Below are 21,813 nucleotides of genomic sequence, written 5' to 3'. Positions count from 1 at the left end.
CCTCCTTATTAGTGCCTTCTAAACCCTTGGGTCTCCCAAAGCTCTCTCCTGGGTCCTTTTTCCTGACCCTACTATTTTAGTTGGTGATTTTATCAGCTCTGATGGATTCAACTATCTTGTGCAGATAACTCTCATATCTACTTGTCCAGCTCCAACTTCTCTGCTAATCTATGGTCTCACGTCTCTGCCTGGTAGAAATCTCCAGCTGAATGCCCTGTAGACATTTTAGGCTCATCATCTTTTCCCTCAAACCTTCTTCCCAAGTTCCCCATTGCTGTTTAAGGTACCACCAACCTTCTAGCCAAGCTTGCACCCTAGGGGTCATCCTGGTCTCCTCTCTCTCACCCTTCATATCAAATGAGTTGTCACAGTTCTGTCACTTCCGTTGTTGTTCAACCTTTTCAGCTGTCTGACTCTTTGTGACCTTATTTAGAGTTCTCTTGGCAAATATATTTTACAGATGAGGAAACTGAGGCAAACAGGATGAAGCGTCTTGCCCAAGGTCACACAGCCAAGTGTCTGAGGTCACATGTGAATTCAGAAGATTCATTTTCCTGACTCCAGACCTGGTACTCCACACTGCACTACTTAGCTGCCAGCAAAAGAAGTCATACCACAATTCTGAAGGACTTATGATGGGGAATGCCATCTGCCTCTAGAGAAAAAATTGTTGGAATCAGAAACAGATGAAAGCATTTTATCTTTCACATTAATTTATTTACAGTTTTATTTTGGGGTTTTGGTTTTGTATGCTTGTGCTTTTACAACAATGACCAGTATGGAAGTGTGTTTTGCATAATCATAAATGTATGGCCCATATCAAATTACTCACCATCTCTGAGGACAGGGAAGGGAAGGAGGGAGAGGTTTGGATCTTATAATTTTGGAAAACATGTTGAAAATTATTAGCATGTGTAATTGGAAAAATAAAATAGCTTTGAATAAAAACAGTCATACAAATAACTAAAAAGTGTATTTTTCTGTTCTAGAGGATCATCAATAATGTATTGATTTAGAACAGTAGAATCTAATTCAGCATAGGAGTGGTTTGTTTTTTTTTGAGTGCACAAAATTCACATTTTTTAAAGAGAGGCAAAGAAAGATAGGCTAAGATGTTTGGTTTCCTAATGAAGAATTCATAGGATAACTATCTATTTTGTACATGGAGTAGTAAAATCCATTCTGAGTCTCACGAAAATTCAAGATATAACAGCAATTGCCATTCCATTTCCATACTTTCTGGGATGTTCATGTGAAGAGAATAAAGTTATGTCCCTGGTCTGTATTTTAAACATCTAATCAGGCAACTGGGAAAAGCGCATCCTAGAGTTGCTCCCTCCTCCTTCTCACAGATCTTAACCATAGTTCGAAATAACTCACCATTAAGGTAAAAATGCCATGAAATATATTTGGAGTAGATGGCTACAACCCACCAAACTGTTTTTTCTTGGTTTTATGTTAGGAGGCGCATATCTTGCTACTTTAGCACTAGGGGCTTTGACAAGTTTTCTTCTGAGCCAGGAATGAACCAGGAATTCAAATATATTGTCATTAAATTCACTGCCATTCATCTTTTAAATATTTTTTTATTATCCACTTCCTTTCTTTTCCATCTGTTCCCACTCCCACCACCCCATCTTAGGTCGCAGAATTTAACAGTAAGGTATTTGGAGGGTGTTTATCTCCATTTTCTTTTATGCACAAAATAAAAATACAACTATAACTGGTAATAATACATTTATTGAAGTACCCTGATGTATGACTGGGAGGTGTTTTTCACTTTTCCAATGATTGCATTAGGTCATAAACATTTAAATGCCAGAAACTAAACCTCTAGTTCATTGTGACATAGGTAAACAGAAATGGTACCACATAAAAATATTATATTCTTATGACCAGTAATGTCCTTTGGTATGACTTTGAATAAGGACCACATATTCCATAAGGTCAAAGAACCTAAAGAACACACTAATACTTCTAATATCTCACATGTCCTTTCTGATTAAGACTGGTAAGTTCAGATTTAATATTCAGCATACATTAGGAACTCAATACAAACTTTTGGGACACATGAACTTTTACATATTTAGGAGGTGTAAAAGGCCAATTTTCAAAAGACTAGACAATGAGCTTGGCCCAGATTTGAGCAGGAAGAAAAGACTCAGCTGGATCACATTTGGGAAATCATGCAGTAATTTCAAAGATCCCAAACTGTTTGATGTTGCCAAAATCCATATTTTTAACATCAGTATTTCTACTGATGCTTATATGGCTGCAAATCACTAAAGAATTATTAGAATCAAACTTATAACAAAAACTAAAGGGCAATGGTAAGATACAGAGTAATTAGGTTGCAGCATATTGTCAATAATGACTTGCCCTTGAGAAATAGTATAAAAAACATTGGTGACAACACATACAATGTGGGCTAGTCACGTAGCAAGATGGAAGGACAAGAGATGGATAGCCTGAGTGCTACATTGATTATAAGATATTAAAAAAAAAAAAGGAAAAAAAAAACCCTAGAAGAAGGCCATACAGTGTACTGTATGGATAGATCCTCTATGGAGAACTTCTGGAAAGACATTAACAGGAATTGCACAGGTTGAGAAGGCATGGAGGGGTTGCTTTCTGCATAGGTGGAGGCAATATCAACATTGATCAATCAAAATAACCTGGCTCCAGCCTGCAATTTTATCACCAATGTATTCATTTTATCAATACTATTATTATTAAAAGCCTTTATTAATCAAAGTCAAGAATAGGCAATCAGTTGCTCTGCAGCTTTTATAGGGTAATTTTCATTATTACACCTTTTGATTTCCAAGAAAATGATGGTTTCTTGGTTGAGGAAATTGGACTAAAATGATGAAGACAATTGTCAGAGTTGAAAAAACCTATTTATCATAAGCATTTTAAATGATCACATTTTTATCATTAGAAGCTAATTCAGATGGCTTCCACTTTCAAGGAGTTTTATAACGTGACCAGACTTCTAAGATTCTTCCTGTTCAGAAAGTTGCTTTGCAGGGAACTTTTTATTTCTAACCTCAACTATTATTTATAGCATTGATTTATTAAAGGTGCCTGAAAATAGGGTACTCAAGAAAAGACAGAACTGGATATAAAGATATTATGTTGTGCATTAAGTATTAGATTTATGTTGTTTTCACTTTCCTAACACCACAAAGTTACATGCTGTTTGAAATAGGGCAATATACAAGTATTCTCAGAAATTACTATAGCTATTGAATAAAAACTTAAAAAGGAAGTCACCTCCAAAAAACTAATTTAATTGGCCAGCATATTGTGCATTTAGTTTCTTTGGAGATTAAAGTGCAGGTTGTGAAATGGCATAAATAATGCAAACAGTATCAATGACTTAATGATCCATATCCAGATATAATGCACATTATACAATCTTTCCATGTGCCATTCATCTATTTTCACTCAATAATTAAGTTGTAACATTTCTTTTAGCTCACTGGAATTAAGCATTACTTTCTTTCCTTACCTTACCCATGTTGGGGACCAAACAGAATATTTCCTTTAGCATCTTAATATTTAGATCAAAAGCTTATCTCTTTTGGAGCTACTAAGCAGTTTAAGGCCAGCTTCTGTAAAAGTTCAGTACTATTAAAAAAACAAACAAACAAACATTGATTATAGAAAAAGTTGCTTCCTGACACTCCAACAGTGGCTATATCAAGTTAAGTTTCATGGAATCCTACATGGTTCCTTTCAAAATGATTAATATGTTCAAATGTCTGTTCTGTCTGTTGTGACCAAACACAACAGAAAACTCAGGCTTCAGAGCAGGAAAGGATTTTAAAGACTCTCTAGTTAAAATCCTTCACTTTACAGATGAGGAAACTGAGGCTAGGTGAAGTGACTTGCCCAAGGTAACATAGGTAGTAGTCAGGATTTGAAACTAGGTGCTCTAACTCCAAATCCAGTACCTTTTCCCACTAAATCACACTGCCTGTCCCAACCAGGAGCTTGAAAAAAATAATGCGGGTAGATTTCATAATGTACAATTAGTAAACTACCATATAAAGAAATAAATAATGTTCACATAGCAAAACACAAAGGCCAGAAAGAAAAGATCCTAGGGTTGAAAAATCCTAAATTCCTTGTAAGTGCCTTTTTCATATTATAGATCAAAATCTGTTCTAGCATAATGATCTTCTAGTGAGTGTGGTCCATGAAAACAAAGTAAATTCTAGGAGAAGCAAGCTCTCCTGGAAAAGGCTCCGGAAGACAGTTGGGATACTGTAGTACAAACTTATTTATTTTGTCAAGTGATTTGATAGTACCACATACTTACATCATACTGTTTACCATTCAAGTTAATGACAATCCTGGACAATATGATAGCTTTTTGAAATTACTGTATATGTATCATCAACTTTTAGTGGATCAAAGAAATAAGTATCTCCCAGAAACTTAAATAAAAATCTCCTATCTTGTTTTTTCAGTTTCCTAGACTTTTTGCAATTAAAAAATGAGTGATAGTGTCTACAGTACCTATCCCCTTCCTTTCTCCCTTAAGTGAAAATCTACTATTAAAAAAATGCAATTTCAGAATGTGCTAAATTCAGATGTCCAAAATCTCAATATATGAGGAAAACAATTTAAAATTCTTTTTAATAGCAAGACTTTTCGTTCAAAACAAGTAACATTGAACAAAAGATTACAAACAGCAAACAAGAGCTTGTTTCCTTAGAATTGAAGTATGTCCTATTTGCTCTTGTTATTAAAGAACACTTCTGTAATATGCTGGAAACACTATGGAAGAGTACTTTGTAAATGATAAACTGATTTGATCTAGTTTTAATGTGCTTAATGTTGGAAATTGGGTTTTGCTGCTCACCAATTATTTTCTAATGTGCTGATTGCTTATCATGAAAACCACCTATTTGTATCTACTAATAGGAGACCATAACGGTCAAACAGCCTGGATACTCAGGATATTATATAGAAACATAAGAAAGGAAGGTCAGAATGGAGGTGAGTTAAAAAAAATAAAAATGAAATCAGAGTGAAGTCTTAAGTGGATAGTGTACTAAACAAACCTTTCCCAGGAGTATAGGCTTTTTGTAATTCATTAAGACCTGTTAAAAAGTATTCATCTTAATATTAAACTGACTGTTAAATGCATAATCATCATAACTGATGACATGATAACATACTCTGTCACTGAAAACAAAGTCTCCTGAATTCTAGAAAAGCAGTCTTTAGTAAAGGCCATAAAGTATTCTATCAGGCCTCCACCCCAGCTATGACATTATAGATAATTTGGTAACAAAAAGGGAACTAGCTGAGATGAATTCCAACCTGGCACTTTTTTACCTGTGTTAATAAATATGTTTTCTGGAAATCACTAGTTTATCTCTTCCCAAAACAAGTCAGGAGGAGCTTAGCTATTAAAATTCCTTACTTAAGACATAGATTGTAAATGGACTGTCCAAGTTAGATACTATCAATATAAATTTAAGGGCAATTATGAATGGATAGGAAAAATTGACTTTTGTTGGGTTAATTACTAAGAAGTATAACTTCATTAAATTGGACGGATGCAAAAGGTGGTAACCTTGTGCTTTATTAAACTAAGATTCTTACCCATATCTGAGACTTAATTTAGATGTCAAACTTCCACAAGGAAATAGATATTTTTCCATGCTATATCTAAATGTATTTTAATTTCACTGAAGCCCAAGGCAACAGTTGCTTAAAATAATTTTTAACAGTCAAATGATAGCTATACAGTACATTAAAAAATAAAACAAGGACAGTGATTATCTGTATAATGTTTCAAAAATATACAACTGGGAAAAATAATCACTGTATACAACAACTTAAGAGGTTGTTAAAGTGACCAATCAGAAGATTGAACAGTGCAAGACATGCTTTTCCAGTTACAAGTTTAAAACAGGAGTGCAAAAGAAATTAAAGCTTTTGTTTAAAGTTTTAGGATAAGGAAAGCTTGAATACAGTTATTAGTATTAAAAAGCTTTCCCTGGCTATTCTCCCCTCCCCCAATGAAATGATGTAAATGTCTTTTCATCATACAACCATTTTCTTGAATGGACTTTGCCTCATTGATGAAAGAAAGAGTTATACAGATAAGCAGTGTCCACTACTCAGTCATCACATTTTGACTTATGGGCTGACACAGTAGTGTAATAAGACAGTACTAGTAACCAGAGGTCCTACATATACAGAAAAGAGTCTTGAACGTTGGGTTTCTGCTTTAGCTAGAGTACCTGAACTCTCCAGGGAATGGATAATGCAACAGGCATGGGTTCTGTTCAACCGCCATATAAATGGAGGTCCAATGAACGAGTACATTTTCCCATTAAAGGCTCAAGCTCACCTCTGCCTGCCATAACGAAGGTGGATGTTAACTAGGGAAGCAAGGACTTAGCTTTGTTCCTTATCAATGGGAAAATCTAGAGGTTCAAGGTCAGTACCAGTGCAAGTGCTCTTGAGTGAGCTGAAGAGGCAGTGCATGCAGCTATCCATGCAAATGTAGGACCTGGTTCCAACAGAGAATTGAAACTGTGTATATAATAGCTGGATGAGTCCCTTGCCAGTAGTCTACAAAAATATATAGTCAATACTGTAGAGGTCTCTTCTGCAGTCAATACTGTAGAAGTCCTTTTCAATCACCCATTACTTCAATACCAAAAAGCATTAACTACTTTTCAGACATTCCAGACAAAGGTCACTTGTAACAAAAAGTCAACTTTTTTTTTATACAAGATAGTGTCCATTTAAAAAGTAGGTCTTTTCTTTCAAGTGAACAGGACATTTTCTGTACTTAAACTTAATTTCTAGTCTGTCAAGATAGGGTTTATTTAAGATCCTTATTTAATGTGCATATATGCAGAAACACAAATAAATTTACTTTAACACATCATCTGCACAGAAAAAAGGGTTAACTCCTCAAAACATGATAGAGTGGGTCTAGTTAGTACAAATCTATTGCAAATTAAAAACATCCTGTGCATCAGTCCACCCAGACAGAAAGGGGAAAAATGTCCCAACAATGAATAAATGTCAAAGTCTAAGTTGTGTTCTGAAGACCGAGCAGCCTAAAGGACACCATGCTGCTAAATCAAAGTATCCATGTGAGCATGACTGCATGGGTGCTAAGCCATGCTTTTTTGGAGCTATAACTGAATTCCAAGTTATTTTCTATTTCGAAGGCGTTTAGATTTCCTAAGCGAGTCTATGGCTTCCACTGCCTTTCTCCGTTTCCGAGGAGACTCCTCATTTGGCCCGGACCCTGAGGAATTTCCTACTGCACTTTCCATGACTTCTCGAAGCTTTCGCTCCAGTTCTGCCAAGCGAGCATTCTGTTCCCCTATGATTTGGGTTTGCTCTAGCAGTTTCTGGTCCTGGTCTTGAAGCTGTTTCTGTTGTTCTTGCACTTTAGTGCGAAGCTCAGAAATTTCACGCCGGAGTACAGTCACACCAGCACCATTTGTTTTCACTTGCTGCTGAAGTTTAGTGACCTCTTGTCTTGAAGGATTTTGTTTGGAGAAGAGCTGCATTGTTGTTAGGGCTGCAGAAGGTCCTGGAACTGTAATGAAAGAGTTATAAGAGACATACAAATTAATCATTTTTTTAAAAAATGGTTTCAAAATGTTTAATGCTTGACATAAGCCAAACTTCTGAATACTATATTTTATTCTTATAGTTTCTATCTCTTTATAATTTACTTAGTCTATATAATACAAATAATGTGGTTAATCTGATTTTGTAAAATGATTTTTTAATTTCCAGGTTCCAAATTATCATGGCAAAATTTAAATTATAAAACTTTTAATATATATCTGTGAAAATAAAAATCATAAACATTTTTACTACTTTAGTCATTTAAAAAAAACCACAAGGAAAGCTGGGAAATAATTATATGAGAAATAACTACTTACTTTATAAAAGTAAAATGCTTGAAACCAACACACAGGCCGTTAGAATTATGTTCAGGATGCAATGAAAATTATATGTGAAGACTACAGCCAACTTCTAAGCCAAATGAAAAGATATGCAACAAGCAAGCCATATGAGACCACAATTGTTTTTTGACAGTCTAAGGAGGTTTGGGAGGATATTTTAGCTTGGAATTATTGTTATAAAATAGATGAATACCATAAAACACAAAATTATACCACTTGTATACTACAAAGTCCCATTTAAGATATAAATCCCATTAAACTATAAACCTACATTTTACACAAACCTGTCACTTATGGAATCACTGACTCTCAGAGAGCAACTGATCCACAGCACTCTTCTTAGATATATGAAAACAGAGACAAGAGAAGTGAAGTAACTTATCTAAGGAAACACAGCTATTGAGGAAACAGGGACCAAAATGTAGCCCTTTAAGTCTAGTGCTCTTTTTTGGCGTTTCTACATTGCTGCTTAAGTAGATCACATAGAGCTGAGAATGCTCTTTGTTGCCTTTCTGTATCTAGATAAGATTACAATTCAATAAGCATTTATTAAACACCTATTGTGTGCCAAGAGCTGGGTATTCAAATAGTCACAGCCTTCAAAGAGTTTTCAACTTTTTATGGGGGGTCGAGAGGGTGGAACAACATAAAGACAGACAATAAAACAAAGGCCACAGACAAAACAGTTTGGAAGGATGGACACCAGCAATTCAAGGATAGGGTAGACTCCTCTGAGAAGACCTGAGCTTGGAAGGGACTGAAGTGGAGGGAAGGCCAGCGTTCCACAAAGATGAGACAAATGGTGACAAGATGGAGCTATGAAGAGATGAGAGGAAGACTGTAACTTATAGAGTTATCTGAAGGGGAATGATGAGTAATATACCTGGAAAGGTAGGCTGAAGGCAGATTGGGAAGGGTTTTAAAAGCCAAACAGAGAAATTTGTATTTTATCATAGTGCCAATAGGAAGTCATGGACATTTCTTGGGCAGGAGAGTAATATGTTTAAATCTGTACCTCAGAAATTTCTCTTTGGTTATGCCAATCGAACTACCATAGGACTATTTTATAGAAGTAGAAAAATAATGAAATTCATTTGGAGGAGAAAAAAGGTTAAGAATCTCAAAAGAAATAATGAAAAATGAGAAGAAAAAAGGGCCCTAAATCACAAAATATAGTACAAGCAGTAATCCTTAAAGTGATTTAAGTACAACAGAAGTCAATCAGTGGAACAGAGTAAGAACACAACAGATTGAAGCAAACAAATATGGTGGCATAAACACATAAAAAACCCAGTTCCTAGGGAAAGCAGTATTTAACAAAAATTTCTGGGAAAACCAAGCAAAATGAGGTATAGACCAACATTTCACATCGTAAAAAAAAGATAAACAGTAGATGCATGACTTAGATGTAAAAGGCAACATCATAATCAAATTAGAGAAGCAAGGAATAAACTGCCTTTCAGATTTTTGGATAGGGGAAGAGTTCATGATTAAACAAGCATTAGAAAGCATCACAGAAGATGAAATCAACTTTAATCACATAAAATCTGAAAGTTTTTACACAAAAGAAATTTAATGCAGTTAAAATTAGAAAGGAAACAAGTAATTGGGGAAGAAAATCTTTGTATTAAGTTTCTTTATAGAGATCTTATATCCAAGATACAACATATATCCAAGAACTACTTCAAAAATTTGAGGACTAAGAACCATTCTCCAATAGATAAAAGATCAAAGGATATGAAGATGCAGTTTCCAAAAGAAACTCAATCTATAAACTATTATATGAAAATGGTTCAAATCACTAATAATTAAGAGACACTTAAAGCAATTCTGAGGTTCTACCTCATAGCCATCAGATAGGCAACGCTAACAAAAAAGGAAATGGATAAATGTTGGAGAGGTTACAGGAAAACAGGCACAACAGTGCATTGTTGGTGGACCTCTGAATTGGTTTAACTATTCTAGAAAGTAATTTGGAACTATGCTTAAAAAGTATGAACTAAACTGTTCATACCTATTGACCTAGCTATAGCACCACTAAGTGTATATACCACATATAGATCAAATAAAGAGGAAAAGGACCTATTTGTACAAAAATATTCATAGCAGGTTTTTTCATAGAAGCCCCAAACTTGGGAAGGCATAAAGAAATTATGGCATATAAATATAACAGAATATTATTGGACCTTAAGAAGTGATGAAATGGACATTTTCAGAAGAACCTGGGAAGAGCCTTGTGAACTTAGAAAGAAATGAACAGAAACTAGAATTATTTATATAATAACATTACAAACAAAAACAACTTTGAAAGATTTTAGAATGCTAATTTTCAAAAAAGTACAGGTTCAGAGGACTGAAGATGAAACATACCAGCTATTTCCCACCAAAGAACTGATGGACTTAAAATGCAGAATGAGACATATATTTTTTGATATAGCCAATGTGGATGTTTGTTTTGTTGGACTATTACTGGGGGATTGGGAGAGTGGCAAGGATAATAAATGCCTGTAAAAATAAATAAATGTTTAAAAAAAAGAAAAAAGGGAATTTGCCTTGATAGTTAATGCAGTGGAGGAACCGAAGGTTAGGAGAACTATTAGGAGTCTATTGGATTGTTTCAGGTGAGAAGTAATGAAAGCTTTAACTAGGGCAGTGGCTATGTGAACAAAAGGAAGCGATGGATATGTGAGATATTAAATGTGGAGGCAGAAGTGACATGACTTAGCAACTGATTGGATATGAAAGACTGGGGGAGAGGGAAGAGTTTAGGATAACTCTGAAATTGTGTGTCACTTGAGTGACAAGAAGAATGTGGTGAGGAGAGAGTTTAGAAAAAAGATAATGAGTTTTTTTTCAGACATGTTAAGATTCAGATGTCTATGGCATAATTTAATTGGAGATGTCCAAAAGGCAGTGATGCTGGTGTGGAGTATAGGGGAAAGGTAAGGCTTCTGTATCGAGATCTGGTAGTGATTTATATCAACATAATAGCTGAATCCATGAGAAATCATCAAGAGAGTGAGGTTGATTTTAGTATTCTTTTCTAACCAGATGTTTGAAAATGAAACCATTTGTATGTTTCTACCACCTACTAGCAAGAGTTATTATTATCTTGATTTTCCATATCAGAATTAATTGTTTGTAAGACATTAAAGGTGATAATCTGGCACCCATTTCCTTTCCTTTCATGGCATTGCTTTAAGCCTTTTCTCTGACCATTTGTATGTTAATAATACCTTTTAGCAAGAGTTATTATTTTGATTCTCCATATCAGAATTAATCATTTGTGAGACATATTAAGGGTAATGTTCTGGTACCAACTTTCTTCCCTTTCCTTTGATATTTCTTTAAACCTTTTCTCTGAGCCTACCACTGTTCTACTATCTACTTCCTTTCTCTTTCAAAAATTTGCATCTTTAATAAATTTTTAAAAGCACTGACATAAAAGTAGCAAACATAGACACTTTTCATATTGTTAAAATTAGTCCAATATTCCTTTTGGACTTTGACCTGTTATATCAAGTATTAACCAAAAATAAACACTATGACAGTTCTCCTTTTAGAAGAAAAATCACTACAAATTTACCATTCTTATCCAGCTCAAGCACTGTGTTAAGTGTCAGAGATAAAAAAGAAAGGCAAAAATACACCTTGCCTTCAAGGAGCTCACATTCTAGTGGTGGAAGACAATATGCAAACAACTATGCATGTACAATTTACAGGGTAAATAAAAGTTCAGAAAGAAGACACTAACTTTAAAGGGGATCAGAAATAGGTGGGATTTTAGTTGGGACTTGAAGAATGTTAAGGGATTCTAGGAGGCAAAGTAGAGATAAGAAGGGAGACCATTCCAGATATGGGGTACTATCTAGAGAAAATCTTGAGTTGAAAGAGGAAGTATCTTGAACAGAACAATAAGAAGGTCACTGTCACTGGATTGTAAAATATGTAAATGTAAAGTATGAAGAGACTGGAAAGTTAAGACGGAACCAGGTTAAGAATATATGGCTAGTATTTATATTAAAATGCCATCTAGCTCCCCCTCCCAGCCATGATTAAATTCCAAACTATTAAAAATAATTACCAACCTATATGCATAAAACAAAGGCAGTTTGGCTTAGTGGATTCAGAGCTGGCCTTAAGAAACTGGAAGATGTGGTTTACATTCTGATTGTCATATACTGGTGTGTAACTCTCAGCAAGTTACAACTTTTTAGTGCTCTAGGCAACTCTTCTATTGGGAGAGGGAGTTTTCTTTCTTGGGAGTTACCTATACCAATGAAATCATAGGCTCAGTCTCTTCTTAGTCTCTAATTTGTATTCTTATAATAATGTCCAAAAGGGTCTAGAATGATTTGTTTTAGAATGGAATTGCCTCCCACTTAGTTTCTAGGGAAAACACTGAAATTAAGAGAGTTGGGTTTTCTTGCTGAATTAATAAAAGTTTTGTTGATATATTTTGTTTTTACATCAATCAACCAATCAATCAACTATTTGCTAAATCTTTACTATGTGCTAGGCACTGCTGGTAGGCTTTGAGGATACAATAAATAATTCTATTCTCAGGAAGCTTACATTTAAATAGGAGAGACAAGTTACACAGTTAAATATACACAGAATAAATATAAAGAGACTATTACAAATATATATACACATATGTGGTAGTTAAAGAGAATATACAGTGAGGCTGGAAAGATAGAGTAAAAGTGATTGAAAGATAAATAGAAGGAATTGCTATTTTATTGTAGAGGCAATAGAGAACCACTGAAATTGACAGAGTAGAGGAGTGATATGGTCAGATCTGTCTGAAAGTAAAATTACTATGGAAACTATGTAGAGGATGAACTAAAAATGTGAGAAGTTTTTGAGGCAGGGAGACCAAGTAGGAGGCCATTGCAATAGTCTAGTGAGGAGGTGATAAGGGACTCAACTAAGGTAGTGGCTGAAAAAGGGACAGAAATGAGAGATGCTGTAGATGAAAATAGCAGGAGTTACCAACAGAATTGAAAGATGGGGTAGATTAGGGTGAGGAGTTAAGGACACAATTAAAATAACTAATCTTGAAGAGTAGAATAGGGCAATTTGGAAGAGGGATAGGTCTGAGAAGAAAGGGCATGAGTTTTGTTTTAGACATGTTGAGTTTGAGATGCTTATGCAACTATCCACATTGAAATAATTAATAGGCAGTTAATGATGCCCAAGATTAAAACTTGAAGGAAAAACTAGGGCTGGCTATATAAATCTGAATTTTATCATAAAGGTGATAATTAAACCCTATAGGAACTATTTTAGTTACCTAGAAGGAGAGTATAGCCAGAAGTAAAACCCACAGTTAGCAGTGAGAAGAGAACATCCACTGTCAAGCAGCACTAAGGATAAAAAAAGGAGAAATATTGGGAAAAGATCAATGATTTTGGCAATTAAGAGATGACTGGTAATTTTGAAGAGAGCAATTTTAGTTAAGCAATGAGTTTAGAAGATAGACTGCAAAAGAATGAGAAGTGAGAGGAAAGGAAGTAGAGGTAATGAATTATAGACGAGATTTTGGAGGTGTGAGAACAGAGGAGAGATATAGGATGATAGCTTAAAGGAATGGTAGGTTATAGTAAAGGTTTTTTTAAAGTTGAGGAGACTTGAGTGTGTTTGAAAGCCATACAGAAGGAATCACTAGAAAAGGAAAGAGGTTGAAGATTGGGGAGAGACGGGAGATGTTTGAGAAAGCAATCTTCTGGAAAAAGCAGGAGGGAAAAGGCACATTTTTGGGGTCTGGCCTTAGCAAAGGTGGTCATTATCAGAAACCAGAGGAAAGGAGGAGAGAGTAGGGGATGATGTCAAGGAGTTTTGAGATGAAAAGAAGAGGAAAAGATCATAAATAGCAAAATATCTTATTTCTAAAAACATTTGCTCCCTTCCCCTATTTAGGAGAGATAATCATAAGCAGCACATCACTAATTTTCTAGAAATATCCTTTCCTACTCCCCTACAAAGAATTTAAAAAAAAAGGTATAAAAGAGCAGCTTAGCAAAACTAACATATCATCCAAGACTAACAGTATTTCACATCCATAGGACTTTTCTCTGACCCCCAAACAAAGGAGGGAAGTTCATTTTCTCTTCTCTAGGATCAAGCTTAGTCATTATAATTATATAGTGAAATTTTACAGTTAAGTACTAGAAAATTTGATACAATATAAATAGTATATACCTGGAGGAGAGCCTATGAGTCGCCCAGACACATCTGATCCTGGTAACTTCTTCTTTAGAATTGGAACAATCTTCTCATCAAAGTATTCCATTGCCATGGAGGAAATGTCCCTTAACTCTTGGAGGACTTCATGAGCCCGTTGTGGAGCTCTGGTAGAATTTACATATCTCAGCACACGATAAATTTCATCAATTACCTAAAATAATGAATTATCATTAGTTTTCTAGATTTCAAAAAAAGTGTTAAATTGAAAGAAATTTGCTCCAGAATTACTAATGTGATGAATGGACCAGCTATTCATCACATTGTCACCTATGAGTTTCCTTCAGGCACATTATCACAAAACAATGTGATAAATTAATATTTTTAAATGAATTTGTGCTGACAATACAAACCAGCTGTAAGTATCCAGCACTACAAAGTATAAGTCAGAGAATAAGAGGATCATAGATTTAAAGTTGGAAGGAACCTTGGAATTCAGGTAATCTAGTTCCCTTATTTTACAGATGAAGAAATTGTGGACCAGAAAAGTTAAGAGATAGCAAGTTACAGAGCTAGGGTTATTTTTTTTTACAAAAGGGGTGCTTACGATCCAATGCAATAGACTTTATTAATAATAATCCAGGACAATCCCAAGGGACTTATGAGAAAGATTGCTATCCACCTCAAGAGAAAGAACTATGGAAGTAAAAATGCAGACGAAAAACATATGACTTATCACTTGTTTGTATGGGTATATGATTTGGGGTTTTGGTTTTAAAAGATTGCTCTATTGCAAAAATGAACAATATGGAAATAGGTATCAAGTAATAACATTTATATAACCAAGGAACTGCTTGTCGGCTCTGGGAGGGGGGAGGAAAGAGAGGAGGGAAAGGGAAAGAAAATGAATCATGTAGATATGGAAAAATATTTAAAAAATAAAAATTAAAAAAGGGTTCTTAGGTCTGTAAAATTTTTGAAAATTCAATGTAATTGATTTTTTGGGTGATCTTAGCTATTTTGTGTTATGTATTTTAAAAATATTATTCTGAGAAAGGACCCTGGGCTTCAGCTGATTGCCAAAGGATTTGACACAAAGAATTAGGAATTCTATTTTACAGAATTTTGCAAAGGCATATAAAATGGATGTGAGCAAAAGTGAATGTGAACAAAAATAATTTCAGATAAAATTCCAAGAAATTTATAAGATGTATATGCTTATTTACACTTCCCTCCCAACTCAGTGCCGAAAGCAAATTTCATACAAATATCAAAACTGGGTACTTCCTATATAGATACTGTCATTATCAATGGATCAGACAGATATCATTCAAATGTCCTTGACTTTTTTTTATTTAAAAAATGAATATTTATGTATTTATGGGAGCTTTGCAAATAAGCAGAGCTTTGAACAATTTAGGCTAGATTTAGAAGTATCAGGCAATGCACAAAAGTTTTAATAAAAATGAAACATAACCACAAAGTCATTAGACATGTTTCACTTACTAATTGATTGGTCAGGTATTTATAGAAGTCTCAAGTTTCAGTTATTCAGGAGAACAGCAGATGCTAAGTTTTAATGTGGAGAGAAAGGAAAAAACTTAAAAGATTTATAAGAACAGTTCCTGTTTATAGACTCACCACCTGAGCCAGAATTCTGGATTAGGACCACTGATCTGAACCTTTGTGATAGTTCTTATGTTTTCATGTTCTTACCATTCAAGGCAGCACTGACCTTCTGAAACAGCAACTGAGAGATTTTAGAAGGAAGGTCAGGTTGCTGGGAGGGGCATATGGCAAAGAATTAAGAAGTACAGGGTACTCCAGGCAGAACAAAGGAAAATAATGAATGGACTAGCTATTCATCACATTGTCACCTGTGAATTTCCTTCAGGCACATTATCCCAAAACAATGTGATAAATTAATATTTTAAAATGAATTTGTGCTGACAATACAAACCAGCTGTATCAATTTTTATGTCTGCATTCCATTTTTATGTCAAACCTAAAGTATATTCAAAGGTTTTAAAATAGTACATTAGACTAACGATTAGAGTTGGAGAAATAAACAGAGTACTTTATCTAAAATACTATAAATATAATGCCATAAAATAAAAACTCTACCACATATAACAATCTTTCTTTCAAAAAGCATTTCAGGATCTTGAAGTCTATTCCTTATACTGCAAATTAAGGATTTAAAAAAAAGCATCTAAATTGGACTTTTCTTGGCATGAGTGCAGGAAGAGAACAGTCATGTCTTTCATAAAAGTAGACTGCAGAAAAAAAATTGTATTTTGTTAATTGTTTATGGGATCCCAGATAACCTGAAATTTAATTTATTACACTGTTCTACTTTGAGTTATTTATCATTCCATTACTTTAGCTTTCTTCCTGGTTATAGTTTGCTTCATTTTATTGGAGAGTAGTTTATGAAATATTCTATAATGCAAACTACTAGATAGCAACTTAGCTAATTTCATAGGACAGAATTTAGCATGTAGGCCAAGCAAAAACAATAAAATAGAAGATCAATGTTACAAATTCAGCAAAGTTAAAGTCAAAACAATCTGTATATAGGGAAAGGCCAAAATAACTTTAAAATATTTTTTCCCCAGCATAAGACTGCTATTCTTAGGAAAAGGAACTGGAGATTTGGGCAGCTCTATCCTTCATCTGACACCTCTGAAATTTCTTTCCATCTAATTCTCTGGTATCTGAAGAAAAGGGAGGAACCTAATGCCATAAATAGGTGGAGAATGAATAACCCTGGGACAGTGTATTAAAAACTTATATAGTCCTGTCTTTCTTGAATTCATGAAGCCTGCAAATCTCTAATGGTCATCTCCTGGGGCAGAGCCCTCTGGTGGCTAGATTGGGTATGGACTGTCTGCTTCTCCCTCTCTTTTTTCCATTTAAAACACTAATGCCAGTGCAATGGGGACACAAAGAATGAATTGGCACCTCATACACATTTATCTCTATGTGAGCAGGGCCTCCACCCAGAACCCTAGGGTTCTATACTGGACAGACAGTCTACTTTAGCTGGATCCAATGAATCAGGCAGAGGTACAAACAAAATAGAAAGATGAGAACAGTAAACCTCTGAAAGCTTGCTATGACTCTAAAGTAGAAGAGATTCCCATATATTCTTCTGAGAGTTGTGATTTCAAAGGTTGGATTGAGGCCCTGAATTTAAAGTTTTTTTGAGCAAGTTGGGCTGAGAATGAGCATTCTGTGTATTCCTCTTATGTCAGCCTCCTCTTTGATTTGGAGTACTCTCTCCTTAGCTTCTGCTACCTTCTTCCCTGGCCACTGCTTTGGTAGCTGCCCCATTTCCTATCAGAAGTCTCTCAGTATCTCATTTATGGCTGGGCCTGACTCAGGCCAGTCCCTTAGTAGTTAGAATTCATATTTGATCACAGAACGAAAGGCAATAGTGGATAAAAAGAGTTACTTAACTATAGCAGGGAAAGGATATTATACAAGGCACTGGGGACACCCCTAGTGGATTCAGTTAAGTGAAGCTCTTCAGTCATCAAAGAGCTTGCTCTGTTTTGTACTCAGAAGACCAGAAAGTAATGCCAATAGCCTAATCCTTTGGACCCCCCCCCCCCCCCCCCCCCCGTCAATCAAGTCTAGGCTAGATGGTTTCAACATCTTTTTTTTTTTAAATAGACAAGTCCAAATTTTACTTAAAACTACATTTTAAGTTAAAGTTACTAAACAAATCACAATAAAAAAAATAACAGTACAGTGAGACTTGAATTTAAGGAAGATCCCTTCTCCAACAACTGTGTGTGATTTACCTGAGCAGAAGTGAGCATTCCCTATTCTAAAAGGAGTGGGTCAAAAACGAATTTACATTTTTGTACAGATAGAAACAAGCTTATTTAGTGCTTATGAGATATATGCACTGGTGGTTTCAATATCTCTTAAGGAAAAACTATCCCCCCAGGAACTGGGGGACACAGATTAGAGTATTTCTCCCACCACAGCTCATCTATTTCATATTCTTGTTGACAGCTTGTTAAAGAAAGATCAATACTTATAATCATGTAACCATAATTATTTATTAATAAACATATTTAGCACTTAAAAATATAATCTTCATGTCTCCTTTGTTCTTTTTTAGCTATATACATATACAATTTCTTCTTTTAAATGGTTGTAATCATTATTTCTATTCTAGTTCAGCCATTTTTGTGCTTTTTCATTTCTTTATGTTCTTTGAATTTATTATTTTAAATTTGCCTAATAATATTCCTTTACATTGATATATGACAATTAGTTTGCCCCTTTTTCATTTGACAAAAGGGTTGTTTCTATTTTTGCTCTATTACAAATAAAAGTAGTTATGACTACTTTGGAACAAGGTAAGTCTTTTCTGATTTTTAATAAATACTCTTAGGAACAATGGATATATAATTAGTTTTGTAATCATTGATTGCAAAAAACATTATTTGCAGTCCTTCTATAAATGTAATAGAACACTGGTTTCAAGTAGCTCTGCCAACATAATTCTATTACTTTAAATTATTTAAAATTAACTTTTAATTAAAATTTATTAAAATTAATTTTATTTTATTTTTTTGCCTTTTTGAGAGGTACAATATGATACCTTAAAGTTTTTATATCATACATTTACATTATCATTACAGAAGTTAAAATAGTAAGATTTTGGAGGTGGAGTCAAAATGGCAAGAGTAGCAGGATGTAGTATAGTGAGTTCCCCCATACAAAACTCTTCCAAATAGATCTAGAAAATTTACTAGACCAAATCTGAGGGGGAAAAAAATCACAGTGAGTTATTCTTATAGCCCTAGTAAGCATTCCAACACAGAAAGGAGGCTATGATCTGAAACATGAAGAGCACTACAATAGGAATAGGTATCAAGATACAGCTCTACTGCCTACTGCCCAGTTCTGGGTCAGAGATTCAGGGTGGACTGAGTAAGGGACTTGTACCTTAGGGTGACAGTCCAGAATAAGGAGCTTTCATTGGCCCTGGCTGGTACACCCAAAGAGGAGTAAGTATGGAAGCAAGCAATAGCAAAGTGGCACAGCCCTAGGAGTAGATCAAAGTCTCAGTTCCACCTTCTAGCTTAATCTGAAGCCTAAAAAGGAGTAAGGTACTGATATAAGATATTCCTAAATCAAAGCTGGCTGTAGTGGTCAAGTCAAGCAATAGCCTACTATTGTTCAAACTCAAATCCAGAACTTATAGAGCTCAGGTCAGGAGAAGGGAAGGGAGAGGACAGCAATCAGACTCTGCCTCTGATTGCTACTTTGGGAACCCTGAAAGTTTGCAAGTCCCTAGTCTAAACTGCCCCCAAAGCCTGAAATAACATAACACTCAATATTCCTAAAAAAGCAGCAATAGGATTAGCCCAAATTTTCTTTCCAGAAGTTCAAGGAGCTTAGTACCAACATCAAGTCCAAAGGCAGGAAAGTAGGCTGGAAAAATCAGCACATTATTATGGTGATAGGTATACTTAAGACACAAATCCAAAAAGAGGAAAATTACTCCAAAATATCTATGAGGAGAGCCCAAATTAAAAACACAGCTTAGGTACAAATTCAACTAGAATTCCTGGAAGAGATGAAACAAGAGTTTAATAAAAAGTTAAAAATGTTAAAATCGCTCTAAACACACCCATTAGATTGGCTAAGATGACAAAAAAGGGAAATGACAAATGGTGTAGGAAATATGGGAAAACAGGTACACTAATGTTGGAGTTGTGAACTAATCTAATCATTTTAGAAAGCAATTCGAAACTATCTTAAAAGTTATTAAAATGGGAGGCAGGTAGGTGGCACTGTGGATAGAGTGTCAGGCCTGGAATAGGAAGGTCCTGGGTTAAAAGCTGGCCTTAGACACTTCCTAGCTGTATGACTGGTTAAGTCACTTAAACCTCAATTGCCTAGCCATTTCCATTCTTCTGCCCTGGAAACTGATACTTAGTACTGATTCTAAGACAGAGGGTATGGATTAAAAGAAAAAAAATCATTGGACTACCTGCCAAAAGAAATCTCCAAATGAAAACTTCCAGAAACATTATATCCAAAATCCTGAGCTTTCAGGTCAAACAAAAATTACTTCAAGCACTCAAAAAGAGTATATTAAGTGCTGAGGAACCATTCAGAATTTTCATATATAATATAAAGAAGCAGAGATCTTGGAATATGATATTCCAGAATACAAAGGATATAGATTCTAGCCAATGTTAAATTACCCAATAACCTTGAGTATATTCCTACCAGGGGGTTGGGGGGGGGGGGAACCTTTAATGAAAGTAAAGGACTTGTAAGCATTCCTGATAAATTAAAAAAAAGATTCCGATAAAGATCAGAACTACACACAAACTTTGAAGTCCAAATGGAACAACATAAAAGTGAAAACAAAAAAAAGTAAACAAGAATGTACAATAATAGGTGACTAAACAAGGATAAACTGTTGATGTTCTAATGTGATGAAATGATATGGGGGTATCCTCTGAAAATAGATTGAGAAAATTTAAGAATCAGTGGTCTATGCAAAAGCCACAAAAAATAAAGAGCTTAAACATTATATTTCACAAAATAATACGGAAAGCTGTTCAGATATCTCAGAACCAGAAGGCAACATAAAAGGCAAAAGAATTCATTGGTCCCCACTTAAAAGAAACCCCCAAATGAAAACTCTCAGGACAAAATATTACAAGCAGCCAGAAAGAAAGGGTACAAGTATCATGGACCCATCCATAGTCAGGGTTACACAATATTTAGCAGCCACCACTATAAAGGAATGAAATACTTGAAACACAGTATTACAGAAGGCAAAGGATCTAGGATTACAACCAAGAATAAACTATCTGGCAAAGCTGAATATAACCTACAGGGGAAAAAATAGGCATTTAATGAAATAGAGGACTTTCAAGCATCCTTAATAAAAAGACAAGAGCTGAATAGAAATTTCACATATAAAGATAGAACTAAAGAGAAGTATAAAAAGTCAAAATATGAGTAAGAAATCATAAGGGACAAAAAATGTTAAATGATTTTCATTATTATATTCAGAAATGATACAGCTATCCTCAGAACTTCATTATCACCAGGAGTCTAACTAGACAGAGAGAGTCTGAGTGTGATTCTGTTTGGATAGTCTTAAAAGAATAAAAGAAATGTTAGAAAGATAAATGTTCTGGAAGAGGAAAAATGGGGAAATATCTCACATATTTGTGACGTACAAGGAAGGTTAAAAAATAGGGAGGGCATGGATGGGGAAAATGGGCATCACCTGAAGCTCACTCTCATCTGAATTGGTTCTAGGAGTAGGGAATACATGTACATATACAGGTGGGTACAAAACTTCATCTTACCCAATGAGGAATTAGAGGGAAAGAGGTTTAGAGAAAGGTTGGGGTAGGGAGTAAATAAAAAGGCTGGTAAATTAAGGGAGATATAGATTAGAATAAAACAGAGCCTTAAAGAGGTGAACAGGATAAAAAAGAAAAGGATATGTATAACATAATAGGATGAAGGGAAATATACAGTTAGCAATTATAACTATGAACATGAATGGGATGAACTCACCCACAAAAAGGAAGAGGATATCAGAATGCATTAAAACTAGAAACCAGAAATATGCTGGTTATAGGAAATACATGTTAAACAAAAAGAT

At 34.8% G+C, this 21,813-nt stretch overlaps 1 protein-coding gene across 1 annotated transcript in view; it reads right to left on the bottom strand.

Moving 5' to 3' along the window:
* Window positions 1-1,566: 1,566 nt before the first annotated feature.
* FBXO28 (F-box protein 28) overlaps window positions 1,567-21,813 on the bottom strand; it is an 82,293-nt gene continuing 62,046 nt past the window's right edge. Inside the window, exons 4-5 of the mRNA XM_001367823.4 lie at window positions 14,169-14,364; window positions 1,567-7,588 (exon numbers count right to left, since the gene is read on the bottom strand). Coding sequence (XP_001367860.1) covers window positions 7,194-7,588; window positions 14,169-14,364 — 591 coding nt within the window. The 3' untranslated portion in view covers window positions 1,567-7,193. The remainder of the gene's footprint in view (window positions 7,589-14,168; window positions 14,365-21,813) is intronic.

Source organism: Monodelphis domestica, chromosome 2 (assembly GCF_027887165.1).
Source record: "Monodelphis domestica isolate mMonDom1 chromosome 2, mMonDom1.pri, whole genome shotgun sequence".
Taxonomy (NCBI): Eukaryota; Metazoa; Chordata; class Mammalia; order Didelphimorphia; family Didelphidae; genus Monodelphis; species Monodelphis domestica.
The sequence above is the reverse complement of the archived record's forward strand: the minus strand, read 5'-3'. Positions and strand labels throughout refer to the sequence as shown.